General features: G+C 39.8%; 1 protein-coding gene across 1 annotated transcript in view; it reads left to right on the top strand.

Annotated features, from left to right (window-relative positions):
- The window catches only part of EYA2 (EYA transcriptional coactivator and phosphatase 2), a 60,218-nt gene that overhangs the window by 25,128 nt on the left and 20,053 nt on the right, over positions 1-15,037 (top strand). The window contains exons 6-8 of the mRNA XM_059827105.1: positions 1,786-1,963; positions 3,584-3,711; positions 4,162-4,245. Coding sequence (XP_059683088.1) covers positions 1,786-1,963; positions 3,584-3,711; positions 4,162-4,245 — 390 coding nt within the window. The remainder of the gene's footprint in view (positions 1-1,785; positions 1,964-3,583; positions 3,712-4,161; positions 4,246-15,037) is intronic.

Genomic DNA, 15,037 nt, shown 5'->3' with positions numbered 1-15,037 from the left:
TTTTAAGATGTGTGTATCAATACACAGGCTTGCACAGAGTGCAGTCCTTGCAGGAAGAGGATGCTGCGGCAGTCTCTGCAGTGCTGCTATAGCTGTGCCAAGAGTTTCATCATTCCTCTGCCATCTTACAACTTTCAGATGTTTTCCGTCCTCTACAGAGCGCTCCACTTCTAGGATCCTGTCATCTGCTGTCTTGGCACTATGTAATAAATATGAACAATTTGAAAGAGGCACTGGCAGGCCCTGATGAATACTGAGCCATCTGAGCTGTTTGTGTGCTTCCTTCTTTGAGAATACACCTGTCTGTGGGCTTCATGCTTCAGATCCCATGATAAATGTGTGTGTATAAATAAACAGCATGCATATATACACAAGACAGATGTTTTTCAGTAGCAAATGGCTCTTCTTGATTGGACCAAACAAATGAGTACACTGTCCCAGCAAATGTGTTTTGGTTGGTCAATAATTTCAATTCCTTGTTCGTAAGGTGATTGTTGACTTGCATTTTTAATGACAACAGTGGGCAGTTTCTTTATTACTTCAGTTTTGGCTAAAAACATCAGTTTTGGCTAAAAACATCAGCATTTGCTCATAGAAGTGCACTGGATTGAAGTACAGAGGTTACCTAAAAAGGGGGGAAATAATTGGGCTGCTTTCATTATTTTGTGATATTCTTTAAGAGAAAACAATGAAATTCTCTCTTTTTCAGTTTAATTGTTATGACAACTGGAGTCTTTGTTCTTGAGAGCTCCCTGGTGACTGAAAGTTAATGAAATAGCTGTGTCACAGACAAAGATGTAAGCTGTTAAGGAGGAAAGTGCTTTTAGTCTTTCTAAAGATTATTTATTATTTAATTTTATTTTATTTAATACCAGAGACTAATTAGCATTTCTGAGGAAATAAAAACCTTTTGCTGAAGGAAAATCCCCAGAGCATGAATACCATCCTCTATCAGAAAAAGCAAATAGGTGGACCAGAGGAGGAGTTGCAATTAAAACCAAAAAAAACAAATTAAACCTTTTGTGTTTTAATTGTCCAGAGAGAAGTTTTCTAATCTATTCCAGTGTTCTGCTTCTCACAAAAAAGGACATACAAGGATAATGGTATGAAGTTTGTTTGGGAGCCTTAAAATGAAGACAAAGGGGTTTGTGATTCCTTAGCTCTTCAAGGTCACGTGCACTTCGTATTTTTAGTTCATTTTTCCGTAAGTAGGGAAGATCACTTACGCATTGAGTTATTGCTGCGATAGTTGGACAATCTCAACTGTGAACATTTCTGCAAAACAATTGCTACTTTTTTTTTTCTTCATTCGTGTAACCTATTCTAACAGCTGATCAGAAGATGTTGCTGATGATGGAAAAATGCAGCCTGTTTTGCTCCTTCCTTCACCCAATTATTCTTTCTGTTCTTCTCATTTCTTAGGTTTTTTTTGTTTACAGAGACTATGTGTTCCATCACGGCCCTTTTCAAAAAGCCACCCTACTTCACTCCTATATAAAATTGTTGAACTCTGGAATACAAAATGTATTAGCGCTGATAACTAAAATTGTAAAGAAAAAGCAGAAATTGCCTGATTTCTGACCTTTTGTTGATTAGTTGATCATAATAACATAGGAGTATATTTGGGAGAAGCAAAAATGTAATTTCATAAGTGAAGGAAACATGGTTCTTTAGTGAAATATTCCTGAGCCATGACTTGCTGCATGCACTGCGTTTGTGGTGCCTTACTCATTTATAAGATAAAACCAGATACACAAAAGTTAGATGTTTCTTTTTTCCTCAAAGGAATACTCATCATATCCAAGCTTTCCTCAAAGCCAGTACTCACAGTATTACAGCTCCTCCTACAACTCTCCGTATGTGTCTGCAAACAGCATCAGCCCGTCAGCCATCCCAACCTCCACTTACTCTCTGCAGGAGTCTTCTCACAATATCACCAGTCAGAGCACAGAATCGCTGTCTGGTAGGTGCATCTCTGCTGTTTTCAGTTTGGCAGTCTCGGTCACCTGTAGACATAAACACTCTAACCTTGTTGTTGGATTTTTTAAAAATACATATAGTTACATGGATGTATCAGATTTCCTAGCATTTAAGTTCTGCTTACACAGTGCAACACAGGGTTTTGGGAAGAGATTGAACATTCAAGCTCTCTAAAACCATCCTGTGTCGTTTTCATGAGTATGCAAGGTTTGATCTTTCTGTACTACCTTCAGAGGAGATAAAACAATTACACACAAACCCCAGATCAGTACTGAGGGCTAACGTGGGTAGCAGTGAGCTCAAAACAAACAGCTATGCTCTGAAAAAGCCCCAGAGTTTCCTGATTGTCTGATGACTTTTTAGCCCATGTCTTTGTTAAGGTTTATATTCACCTCTTACAACAACATGTAATATATGCATTCATAAATAATTACACCAAGAGAAAGTCCCTCTTCAAAAAAAAAAACCACAAAGTGTTTGTCTAAGTGGAAAGTTCAAGATGAATTCTACACAAAAAGGTTTCAAAATTTATGGCCTCTCTGAGTGCTTAATTTTTAAAGTCTCAAAGCTTAAATGGTTTATGGAATTACTGACGGATTATGATCCTTCAATGTACTGTTCAAGTACAATCTTCAGATATCACTTCCCTACTAAAGTTTTCATTGGCATGCAATAGCATTTATATAAAACGCCACATAATTTGGGGATGATCACAGTATACGCCCATTGTAGGTCTGCTGACTTACGAAACAAATCTGAACATCTGTGGTTGCTCTAAAAGAAAAATAAACTAATATTGGTTTTTAAAAAGAAGTGATCACAGATTGTTCTAAAAGCAGTTGGAGGATTTTCTGTTCCTTAGATCTTATCTCAGCCTTTTTGAGAAAGGGTGATTTCAAAAAGGCTTGTTAGTCACAATCCTAGCTTCTCTGAAGAAGAATATCGTTATTCTAGGAAGCTGGAGAGGCCACAACTTAGCAAGGTGAAAAGAAAAATATGTTTGAAAAGGATTTGTAATGTAAGGTAAGTGAAATTTGGACAGGCTTATAAAACTCAAGCCAATCAAAACAGATACTTTATACAAGGGAAGTTCACCTTTGACTGTCTCTTCTTAGTTATTTCTAAAATACTGTTCTCTGTGAAATGGAATACAGCTAAACAGGCTAGTTCTATATTTTTACATAAAAGTTGATGTTGAAAGTATATTTTTAATCATAAGCATTCATCAATTTAAAAAAAAAAAAAAATTTGTCAGAAGTTGAATTGGTCTTGATTTCCTTTTCCATTGCTTTTCTAATTTCTCTCTTGAAAAGCCAGGGGGGAGGTAAAATTCAAAAAAGCTATTTTTTTCCAATGACAAATGTGATAAGGTTTTTGAAGTGACACATCCATTTTAAAATGTTACATATACAGTCTTGGTGATTTTTGAAATTGTTTTAACAAATCTTAGGAGTTAAAAGTTATTTCTCTAACAATGTCAGCTATTGACATGAAAAGAGCAAGATTTTCTGATGGTGTTTTCACAATGTTTCTGATGCTCTCCATGCTTTGATTATACAGTGCAAAATTTAAGTTTACAATGGAATTTCATTTTTCATAATAGCAGAATATTCAACAACGTCAGCAAAAGATATAGAAACAGACAGACATCACAGAGGGTCAGATGGCAAGGTACGAGCCCGGTCAAAAAGAAGCAACGATCCTTCCCCCACTGCTGACAGTGAGATTGAGGTAATTAATTTATATTCCGTTAGTAAATCCAGCAAAGATAAACAGTTACATCTATTAGCAAATCCCACCATCAGACTAGTGAGTTGTAAGAGCCAGAATAAAATCAGTAATATAACTGGAGTTTACAGACATGGGTAGTCAAAATAATTGCTAAATTTCTGTATTATCAGCATCTCAAACTATTCTTCTTTTTTCCTTTGGGCTCTTTCTAAGTCTGCTGTTTTGTTCCCCTGACTTGACATGCAACACGGGATTTCTGCGGTCATAGTTCCAAAATTCCTGATGTTTCATTTTGCCTGCTTTCAAAAAGCATCTACAGTCAGTAATCCAAGTGGGTTTGAGATCTTAAAAAGCACTAGTCCAACAGGACATACTTCCTGACCGAACTAATTCTTGCAATTGCTTAATATGTAACTATATTTCTTTTTTCCACCCTGTCTGTCATCACAGCGTGTGTTTGTGTGGGATTTGGATGAGACGATAATTATTTTTCACTCCTTACTCACGGGAACCTTTGCATCCAGATATGGGAAGGTAAAATTTAATTTTTTTAGCATTACTGCTTGTCCAGCCAAATTGCATTGGGAACTGTGGGGGCAGCTAATGAGACAGCTTTTCAAACAGATGCTGCCGATTTTATTCAGACACATTTGTATAAATATGTCCTGTGGTATTTCCTTCTAACATGTGAAAATTTAATTTACCTTCCTTTCATGTTGCAAGTAGCCCCTTGTTTTTCAAAAGCTTGTATTGTTCAGCTGCTGCTAGATCGGGATGTTCTTTCAATGTCTGTCTTCTGCAAGAAAGAGCCTATCAAGCAGCCAGACAGCATTAACTCTAGCCTGAATGAGGTAACACATTTTTTGTTAGACCAGTGTTTTCTTATGAATCTCAGACAATTTTTTAAGAGAGATCTTGTGTTGGTCAGTCTAGGTTGCCATGAAGAATACTGGCTCTGCTTCCCACATGGCTGCTGAAGCTCACATTTTTAAGGGGTTTTAGGAACCATATCTTTAGCTATCCATACTTAAGGTACCCCCTTTGAAATGCAGGCAATTCCATTTTTTTAGGTAACTCTCTTTGTGGCTGAACAGACTGAACTTGGCTGCTAAGGAGAAAATGCTGGCTCTTGGATTTAGTACCATGTGCTTCAATTTCTTCCTAAGGCAGCTTTTTATGATAAACACTTCAGTCACTTTGAATTACAGAATGTCAAACACTTTTAAATGGGTAGGAAAAAAGACAATATCATTACCTAATTAAAGGTGGATGACCTAGTTGGCAGCTGTTTCCACACATGGATTTGAACAGTCAGCTTCATCAGGAGACTGGAAAATAACTCTGCTTCTCTCTAGAAAGCAGAAATATGATTTGACATCATTTCATGGCTTTACCAGCTGTACTTGTTTTACGATGGTTATAACAAGCTGAATGTGTAATTAGTAAGATAGATTTATTGTTCGCTGTTAGATGTGCACAGTTGTAAAGGATATAAAATGGTGTTTGTGGTGTGGAAGTCTACTGCAGCACTTGGAATGCTGCTAACACTTCTAACAGCACCCTCTGAAAACCAAGCACGTGTTTTCAAGCAGGGATTTATTCAGACCCGTGTTGTACAAGGTAATTGAAGCAGTTACTTTTCCCAGGGAATGTAATGAACGAGGCAGTCTGAGGTATACATGTGTAAGCTCAAACCTACTGCCTGCAAAAAACAGAAAGAATTAGGCAGGATCAGGAAAGATAAACTTACGCTGCGTAGATCCTGCTATATGGTCATGCTTAGCATTGGGTAGGGGCTGTAGTATGCATGTGGAGAATTCCCTTAATGGGCTGACTTTGTCCTAGCGTAAAACCTCTGAAGCAGATGCCTGCATCTGCTGCCTCCTGCATAAGTTTAGAGGGTGTGGGATTGGGATCTGCTGCATGGGGGCAGATGGTGATGGACTGGGGGGTGTAATGGACCCGTGGAAGTGAGAAGCGCTGCTACGGCAGTACCTGTGAGCTCTCGCTGATGGGCTGCCACAAAGGCAGAAGCTGCCATCTCTAGAGCGGCTGGTGTGGGGATGAAGTAGGGTCAGGGAGTGGAGCTGGAAAGAGTTTCTCAAAAGCACTTGCTGTTGGCCATGAGAGTAGAGTTAGGCTAAGACAGGGCACTCATGAGCAGCAGCCTGCAAAAGAGACTAGGGAGAGAGGAAAACGGGAAAATGGAAACTTGGGGGATTGTCTGCTTTGGAAGGCCTTTAAAGGTACAAAATTACAAACTTCTGTTGGCTGTTTCCTTTATACAACTGTAAAGAATGATACAAACAGGAATATTTTTTTTGAATGAATGAATCACCTTTTCTATTAAGTTACAACAGGCTCTTTGAGAGACTTCTCTAGAGGGATTTTTTCGTAGTTCTTCATTTGTTTCATCAGTACTAAATTCCTCAGGGCTTTCCTATAAGGGAAATGGTTGTGTTATAAAAGGATTGTAGGCTAATGGCTTGATCCAAAGACAACCAGAGGCTTTGGTGGACTTTGGAACAGACCTTAAACCAAGAGGGAAATACAGCACACTCAAGACAGGCTGTCCTGGGAACCATTAAATAGTACCACAATTCAAAAATGTTTAAGTGAGCTGAGCTATCAAGTACAAGTGAAGCAGTGAGCCAGAGGTTAATAGAGTTTCAGAATCTCTTACTTGAATAATGTAGGAAGTGATAATCTCAAAGTAAATTAAGTATCAAGGGCTAAAATTCTTTTTTTTGTCCATAATTGATCATAAAAGATTCATGTGTCTGTAATTAGACATGCACATGCTTCGAATTAAATCTCACACATGGAGGTCTTGGTTCTGTATGTCTTCCTCCAGGAAAAGCGTCAGTTTATATGATCCTCACCATTCCCCTGACCAACATTAATGTCCGAGTATCATCCCGTCTGTTGCACTGGTAGAGCTGCCATGCAGCCACTCAAAGAATTAGTTTATAAAGTTGATCAAGCTGAAGAATATACACCTCTTTCTGGGGTGATTTTTCTGAGAAGAGGGGAGGAGGAACATCAACCATAGCTTCAGAGATTTGGGTCTAAACTCCTGTGTTCTTTAGCTACAAAATCTCAAATGGTTCTGTGTGTTGCCCCTTCCTTGGTGATGGCAGCAATAGGGAGCTGTCCAAAAAAATCTGATTTTTTTTTTTTAAAAAAAGGGAAGAATTCACAAAAAGGATTAGTAGTTGTAGTTGTATTATTAATCATTCATGCTTCAATGTATGATTTATGACCTGATTTCATGTGTAAATTCTGTTTGTTTGGTTTCTGAGGGAAACCTCTATGGTCCTTGCCATAGATAAGGGCTCCTCTGAGCATGGACAGTTCATCTCAGGTGTTTAGAAAATAATTTGCTCACAGCATTAATAGAACTTAAACCACAGAATTTCCTCAAGGTTGAAGCATGAATGAATAGCCCAGCCTAGGTTGCTCCTTTTTTGTCCCCTCTCCCCAGACTCTTTGCTCTATCCCATGGATTACAGTCATCAGACATTTGGTCTTAATGTCTTACCCATATGGTCACTGCAGTATAACCTTCATAGTGGCAGTCAGAGTGGCCTGCAAATTCACATCTCCTTTTGCTTTCTTGCCCACGGTTGAATGGATGCATACCTGTACAAACATGCGGAGTCACGGTCTAAGTGATCAGGGCCGCAAAGCTGTCAAACCTGAGGAAATCTCTCCACCCTTTGGTTTCTCAGCAGGAGGCCCTCTGACAAAAAAAGGCAATTAAAAAAAAAGTTCCATAGGCAGTTAACCCTGGATATTATGTTCAGGAGGGTTTAGAAACCTGTTCTGCAGGCTTCTGATCACTGGATGGGTACAGAATATTTACCATGTGCCTAGAGACCAAAACAGATGTAGACCATCATTATAGCTTAATGTACTGTCCACCCAGCCCTTTAAATCTCTTCAGGCATGTATATTAGAGCTCCCATTCAACAAGAAGATGACTGCAGTCTTTACTATGTCTGCAAAGATCTGCCTGCCAAATCACTGACTAAACGAATGGGAAAAACGGGTTAAAATCCGTAACAGTGCTGCTGGGGTTTCACATGAGTTGGGTAAAAGTCAAGCGGCTTTGGCCATTTGTATGAAGCAGCTAGGCGCAATACAGAAAGACTCTTTTGGTGGTATTAACTCAGACACAATAAAAAGAGATTGCATGCACTCCTGTGCCAAAAAAAGTCATGAGTCTATTTCCCTTTCCCTGACTGAGATATTTGCAAGCTTGTTCCATAATCTGTGTTGTCAAAGCCTGAAAAAGAAAATTCTGCATCTCTTTCAGTCTGAGAAATTTAAGTAGTATATTGCAGATTCATTCTCACGCTTTTCAAAGGACTAGTATCAAGAAAAAAGGGGGCACTGCATGTGTTGTTTTCCCTAGCTGAGGGATATGTGTGATGCTAATACCATTTCTCAGTATTTTGTATTGTTCCCAGGATGCGTATTCTTGTTCTGTGTTGGTACACTCCTTGGGATTTTAGTGTCAAAATTAATTGTGAGTAAAGTAAAATCTGGAGTTAAAATTCATCTTTACGTGCAAGTTACTCTGAAATCCTGGAACCAAATGGAAAGGATTTTATTTTAGCACTGACTTAAAGAACTGAACACATAGGACAGTCTAAATTCTTGAATTGTATTGGATCTTTATCAGTACTTTGACAATGTCTGCTGATACCTGGGAGTTATGATCTATATAATTCCCTGTAAGATGCATAGCAATTTCTGAGATTGTGCAGCATCTTGAATTGGCTCAAATTAAAAAAAAATACTGCAAAAAATAATAAAGCACATTATGCGCCAGTTTTAAATCAGTCATGTAAAGTTATGTTCTAGATTTTAGTTAACTGAAAGGTGTTTAGATTGCCTGTATTAAACTGTGTCCCTGTGAACCTGGACTATGTGGTCGCTTTGCCTGGAGTGGCCACTCTGGCTGCTTTCAGTGGGGACTTGCCGTTTGCCTTGTAGTTAGTTGGTTGATTGATGTAGAGACTTGACTGATCTAGAGGCTGTTTTCCTATGATAGCGATTTTTTTTTTTTATTGCTTTTGCATTTCAGAAGTGGCAACATGAGATTTATTCAAGTTGTAAGCGGACAGGTATCAACGAGGTAGAGACAGGGCATGCACTCAAGTTTCCAACCTGTGCAAACATGGGCTCTGCCTCTCTGGTGAGGGACTTGCAGTGGCACAGGTATGTATAGGACTAGGAGAGGGTCCTCCAGCGATAGCGGGGTCTCAAGACCTTTTGGACAGAGTAGCTAAAGTTGCTGCTTGGCCCAGTTGAGGACAGGACATAAACATGATTTTCTAGCATTTCAAGCAAATGTCATAGCTGCTGTATGTTGGTTGTCTGTGAACTGGACTGTCTTCTCGCTAGAAATGATGTTGTGGATATAAGAAATCTTATTCCTCAAAAATTTCACTGGCAGTTATATGTCCTTACAAAAAGTTTTCCTTTAAGTGAATTGTAATTTCCAATTAAAAAAAAAAAAATCATTGAAAAGTTCCTGCTTGGCTTTACTCGAGATCCTTGTAAAACTCTAAGGTTGGGGGTTTTTTTCTTTTTTTTCCCCTGCTTTCATTGAATGCTTCAAGTAGTTTGTGCTTTTCCCTGCTTTGTTCTCTCACAGGACCCTAAAGCCAGGACTTGATTGAAACACCATAGGGATTTAATCAAATCTGATGGTGATTCATGCTTCTAATGGCCGAATCTGTCCTTTACTACTTTACAAACTGAGAAGGAATAAAACCCCATTTTATTGCTCGGCTGTTAAAAACTATTTGTAGAAGTTGCTAAGGTTCAAATCAAAAGCGCCCTCCCTTGAGAACTATTAGTTAATTCTAAGTGCCATGGCATCGCTTTTTTTCTTCTTCTCTCACTTGGGATGTGGCCTTATATCACTACTGCTGTTCAAACATCTGAGAGTTTTCCATTCCTTTGACAAACATGAGCCAAAGTGCTTAAGGACATCTGTTTATTTTATTTCTTTAATGAGAAAACCTTCCAATTTCTTACTGGCTCAGCTGTGTTTATTTACATTTTGTTAGTCATATGTGTGGGGCACCTTGGGACGTTAAAAACCTGCAGAGGCCTATGCTGAGGGCTGCTAGCAGGCATCCTGGTCAGAAAGGCAGAATAAGCCCTTCCTAAGGAAAACACAGTCCTTGGAACTCCATAAAATAGATTTTCAAAACAAATAGAGCCTAATTCACTCAGTAGATCGTGGATTAAGTCAAGATGAATACAATTTGGAAAGGATTTTCTGAGGAAGTTGGAGATTTTTTTACCCACTGGAGGCTAAACCTTGTATTTAATGCCTTTTTAAGTTAAATTAAAAAAGCATTCAATCACTGCAGGTAATAAAAAAGTCTGTTACTTTAGACATGCTGCTATATCAATTATTAGTTCATTATTGGAGAGAAGGGAGTAAATAATTCCAGCCATTTGATTATTTCAAATGTGTATTTCAGGAGCAAACATCTGTGTTTATCATCTGTACTGGCTGATGAGAAGCAGCAACAGAAACAGCAAAACCAGATCCACAACAGCTTAGATGGTGGGCATGGGAGATGCTCTGAGCTCGTGTAGGTGTAACCTCTTGTACTAGAGCTTAGGTGAGCAGAGGGTTTTCTAAGCAAAGTGCACGTGTGGCATTTGGAAGTATTAAAGGATTATTTTTGACATAAAATATATATCAGAAACAATGCTGGATTGTCAAACAAGCATGAGTAAAAGGAAATCTGCTTTCCGGTATTGCTGAATCATGACTTGATTTTAAGGGAAAAATAGTTGAAAAAAACCAAAGGGACATAATTTGTGTTAGGAAGTTGCATGTGCAAAGTACACAGTTGTGCTGAGGATTACACACCATGATGTGTTTCCATCAAGCTTTCCAGAAGCTTTGTATTTTTCACAGAACTATCAAGGGCTTACATATAGAAATACAGTGATTTTTCCTGTGTTGAGGGGAAGGGAATGAAGATGTATATGGTTTAAATTCCATTCCCTCTTTTGACATTTATGCCCTGTTTAGTAAAAAGAAATTATTTGTAGATTTTTGGTAATGAACCTTCTGTATTACTAAATAAAAATAATTTCCATTTGTTCTCAAGCATCATGGCCCAGCTTTTAACCTGTATTTAAGTGCAGTATTCCAACAGGACTGGAATCCATTTCAGAACTCATGGGTTCAGACATTGGATAAATTACTGTAGTCATTGAACTATGCTTAGGGACAAGCAGTATTTAGAGAGGGAGGAGAACCTTTTCAACCTCTGTGTGCTCTTGAATGTGAGGATTTAGTGGCTGCCGTGCCCATCTGCTTATTGGAGTAATTTCCAAGGTATAGTCCCCAACCATTTCTGAACAGATACATGCCAGTAAAAAGAGAGTCCTTCAGTAAATAATAAGCAATACTTTGGAAGTACCTCTCAAGTCCCAGTAAGGGTGAATGTGAAAAGGTATCTGAAGAAATGGGATTAAATTATATTTGCTGTCCGTCTAGCATAGACTTTTCACAAGGTCATGCTGTGAAGACTGTAGACACTATTCATTTAAATTCGGTAGATTGTCTAATAAACCTAGATATATCAATGTTTAGGTAAAATAATATATCTTCACTTCAGGGGGAAAAAGTTTATAGAGCCTGAAAAGCTGCGTGATTCTATTTGAAAAAGGACAATCCTTTTTAAAAAAGTCTGAAGTGTAGTCACTTAAGGAAGTCATTTCTGAAAATGGGTTTCAGCTCCTGAGCTACTTTGGTTACTTAAAACAACTTTTCTCACAAATACCCACTCTCTTACTTGAAAAGCTCTGAGAAGCTAGGTCTAGCTGTAGCCTGTGTCTATTAAAAAGATAAAATTGCAAGCTAAGCTACTGAAGTGTAGTAAAAGAGCTAAATGTGTTCTCTTCCTCAAAAAGACGTGGACTTACTTCAACTAGAACTGATGCACATGGTTAATTTCCCATTATTATGGGAAAGCCTTGTTCATGTATCAAATTGTAATCAAGGTATAAAATGTTACAATGAAAGAATGGTTATTCTCACAGACTCTTTTTGTTCAAACATGTGGCCCAGGCATTTGTATCTTTGGGTTTTTTGTTGTTGTTGTTATTATTATTATTTTTATACTACAACCAAGCTGGTCCATTTTCCAGGAGTTTCCAAGTAATTAGACCCAATTAAAACTATTAAATTTTTTCTTTTGGTGACAACTTCATTATTAACAGCTAACCACAAGGAGGAGATTTAACTTAGAAAGCCCTTGATTGTATACTAATCCGTCTCTCACCTCTGGCTGACACCTGTGGCAGATAAACCCTATAGAATAGGAGTCTGATGAATACTCTTAATTAATACTTTCTTCCTTGTAGAAAAGTAATTATTTGCTCGCGGCATAAACAGGTATTTGGCAGGGATTTAAAGAGACTGATTAGTTTTAAATACTAGGGCTTTATTTTGTTTTTTTAAAGTGGGGGGGAGGTCTGAAGCCAAGATCCATGCTCAGAATTACTTTGTCCTAACATTTTGAATGTCGGGTTAATTGGCACATTGCTAAATAGAAGCAGAGTCAGACAACAAGCTGATTTGTTATCCGTCTCAAAGGAGCCAGCTTTGCCCCTTTGCTAATGGCCTGCAAGTCTGAACAGGGTACCTGTAAGGCAGAGCCTTGGAATGGGCTTTGGAGCCAGGATCGGAGGCAAGAGTGACTTGCACTTGAGAGATTGCCAGAGATAAGTCTGCTTCTCTCTTCCTTTCAAAAATGACAGCGTACAAGAGGGGAGAGCTGGCTGTGGACATCCAGCCAACTGGATTAGTAGTAGCTGCAGGTGTTAACAAATATATGTCTTTTTAATGCATACTCTAGGGCAAGTATAAGCAGTTTATGAAAAATCAATCTCAGTGTTTCAGGAGAGCAGTGATAAGGTTTTAATACAGAGCCATTTGGGAGGATGCTGACAGTGCAGTTTGAAGTGTGGCTGTAATGCACATGGGCTTTTCTGTGGGTAATGTGAGTACCTTTAGTAGCGAGGATATGGCAGTGCAGGCTTCTGTGTAGGTTAGGTCCTGAAAAAGGGTCTAGGGACCAACATAGTGCATGCTGGAACATACTCACAGCTATTTGTAGCCACATTCAGTAGCTTAAAGCTAATTTGGGTATGCCTACACATTCTGCAGTCCCTGTGCTTTGCTAAAATATACTAGTCAGAGTTTCACATGGAGTGAGAAGACCTAACTTCCCAATTTAACCCACTGCTGTAATAGGGAAATATTTGTTCTTTGCTCACCTCCAGTTTTTGTGGAAATCATCTTTAAGCAAAGACAGACTGAAGGTTTTTCAGCAAGTTCCTTTTAGCCATCTTCTGGCCATCTTCTTTAGCAGACGACACCAAGTTGGGAGGGAGTGTTGATCTGCTTGAGGGTAGGAAGGCTCTGCAGAGGGATCTGGACAGGCTGGATCGATGGGCTGAGGCCAACCGGATGAAGTTCAATAAGGCCAAGTGCCGGGTTCTACACTTCGGCCACAACAACCCCAGGCAACGCTACAGGCTTGGGGATGAGTGGCTGGAAAGTTCCCCTGCAGAAAAGGACCTGGGGGTGTTGATCGACACCCGGCTGAATATGAGCCAGCAGTGTGCCCAGGTGGCCAAGAAGGCCAACGGCATCCTGGCTTGCATCAGAAATGGTGTGGCCAGCAGGAACAGGGAGGTGATCATGCCTCTGTACTCGGCTCTGGTGAGGCCGCACCTCGAATACTGTGTTCAGTTTTGGGCCCCTCACTCCAAGAAGGACATTGAGGTGCTGGAGCGTGTCCAGAGAAGGGCGACGAAGCTGGTGAGGGGTCTGGAACACAAGTCTGATGAGGAGCGGCTGAGCGAGCTGGGGTTGTTTAGCCTGGAGAAGAGGAGGCTGAGGGGAGACCTTATCGCTCTCTACAACTACCTGAAAGGGGGTTGCAGAGAGGTGGGTGTTGGTCTCTTCTCCCAAGTGACTAGTGACAGGACTAGAGGAAATGGCCTCAAGTTGCGACAGGGGAGGTTCAGGCTAGACATTAGGAAAAAGTTCTTCACTGAGAGAGTGGTGAAACACTGGAATAGGCTGCCCAGGGAGGTGGTAGAGTCACCCTCCCTGGAGGTATTCAAGGAGCGTGTGGATGTGGCATTGTGGGATGTAGCTTGATGGACATGGTGCTGTGTGGTGTTGGGTGGGTTGTGGCTTGTTATTGTTGTTGTGTGGCGTGGGTTTTGTGGTGTTGTGTTTTTTTTTTTTTTTTTTTTTTTTTTTTTTTTCCCCCCCCCAGGTTGGACTCGATGATCTTACAGGTCTTTTCCAACCGTACTGATTCTGTGATTCTGTGATTCTGTCGTCGTGTTACTCAAAATGAGGGGACAAAATGAAAACAAACAAATTAATTTTAGGCAAGGTATTATTAGCTTGGAGGACATAGTTGAACTCAAATTGGAATTTTAAAATGCAATTCAGTTAAAATGTACAGAACTAATTCAAACATTAGGAACAGTGCATGCAACTAGCCAACATAAAAGCAACATTCAGAGCAAATGTGTCAGCTTATGCCATTGGGATATGAAAGAAAACATGCCCCTTGGTGAATGGACACTTTTGTCTTCCCCTGCAGTGTGTTCCACAGGCTTCTGTTGCCCCTGTTTTCCTCTAGGAGGACTATCTGCTGAACAGGCAGATATGGAGCTGGGAGTTGGCAGTGCCTCATTTATAGTGGCAATTACCTTGCTCACAAGGTGTGGCTGTTGTCAGCAGTAGGCAATAGCCCATCAGTCCTTACATGGAAATCACAGCTGTGACAGAAACAGCAGAGACACATGTCCAAGGATGCTCTTCAGGGCAAACGTTTTTGATCCAAAATGTTAAAAAAGGGCTTATCTTACCCTTTGTATGTTTTGATCCTTTATTGCTTATGAAGGAGTAGTAGGGAATTGGGGCTTTTTACCTCTCAGTTCCCTCAAGATGTGCACTGAGCAGAAATGGGCAGCTGTGAAACTACTACTCCTGTTTGTTAAAAGTGGGAGTGAAGGACGTATTGAGGAGGGGGATTATCAGTCTTTTTGAGAATGAATACTTCAAAATGGCCACTGCTCCCCTGGTGCTTGTTTCCCCCAGCTGATGGGAAGAAGCCTGTTAAAGCTGTGTATTGGAGGGTCAGAAGTGGCTGGTCTGTCATGTTCGAGCACCGAGAATGAAGCACCAAAAGTAGTTTGTGGGGCTGTTTAATTTCGACCCTGAAGGAAGCTCCAACAGTGGTGCGTGGCAGAG

Source organism: Gavia stellata, chromosome 20, assembly GCF_030936135.1.
Source record: "Gavia stellata isolate bGavSte3 chromosome 20, bGavSte3.hap2, whole genome shotgun sequence".
Lineage (NCBI taxonomy): Eukaryota > Metazoa > Chordata > Aves > Gaviiformes > Gaviidae > Gavia > Gavia stellata.
Note: the sequence above shows the minus strand (reverse complement) of the source record. Positions and strands in the feature narration are given on the sequence as shown.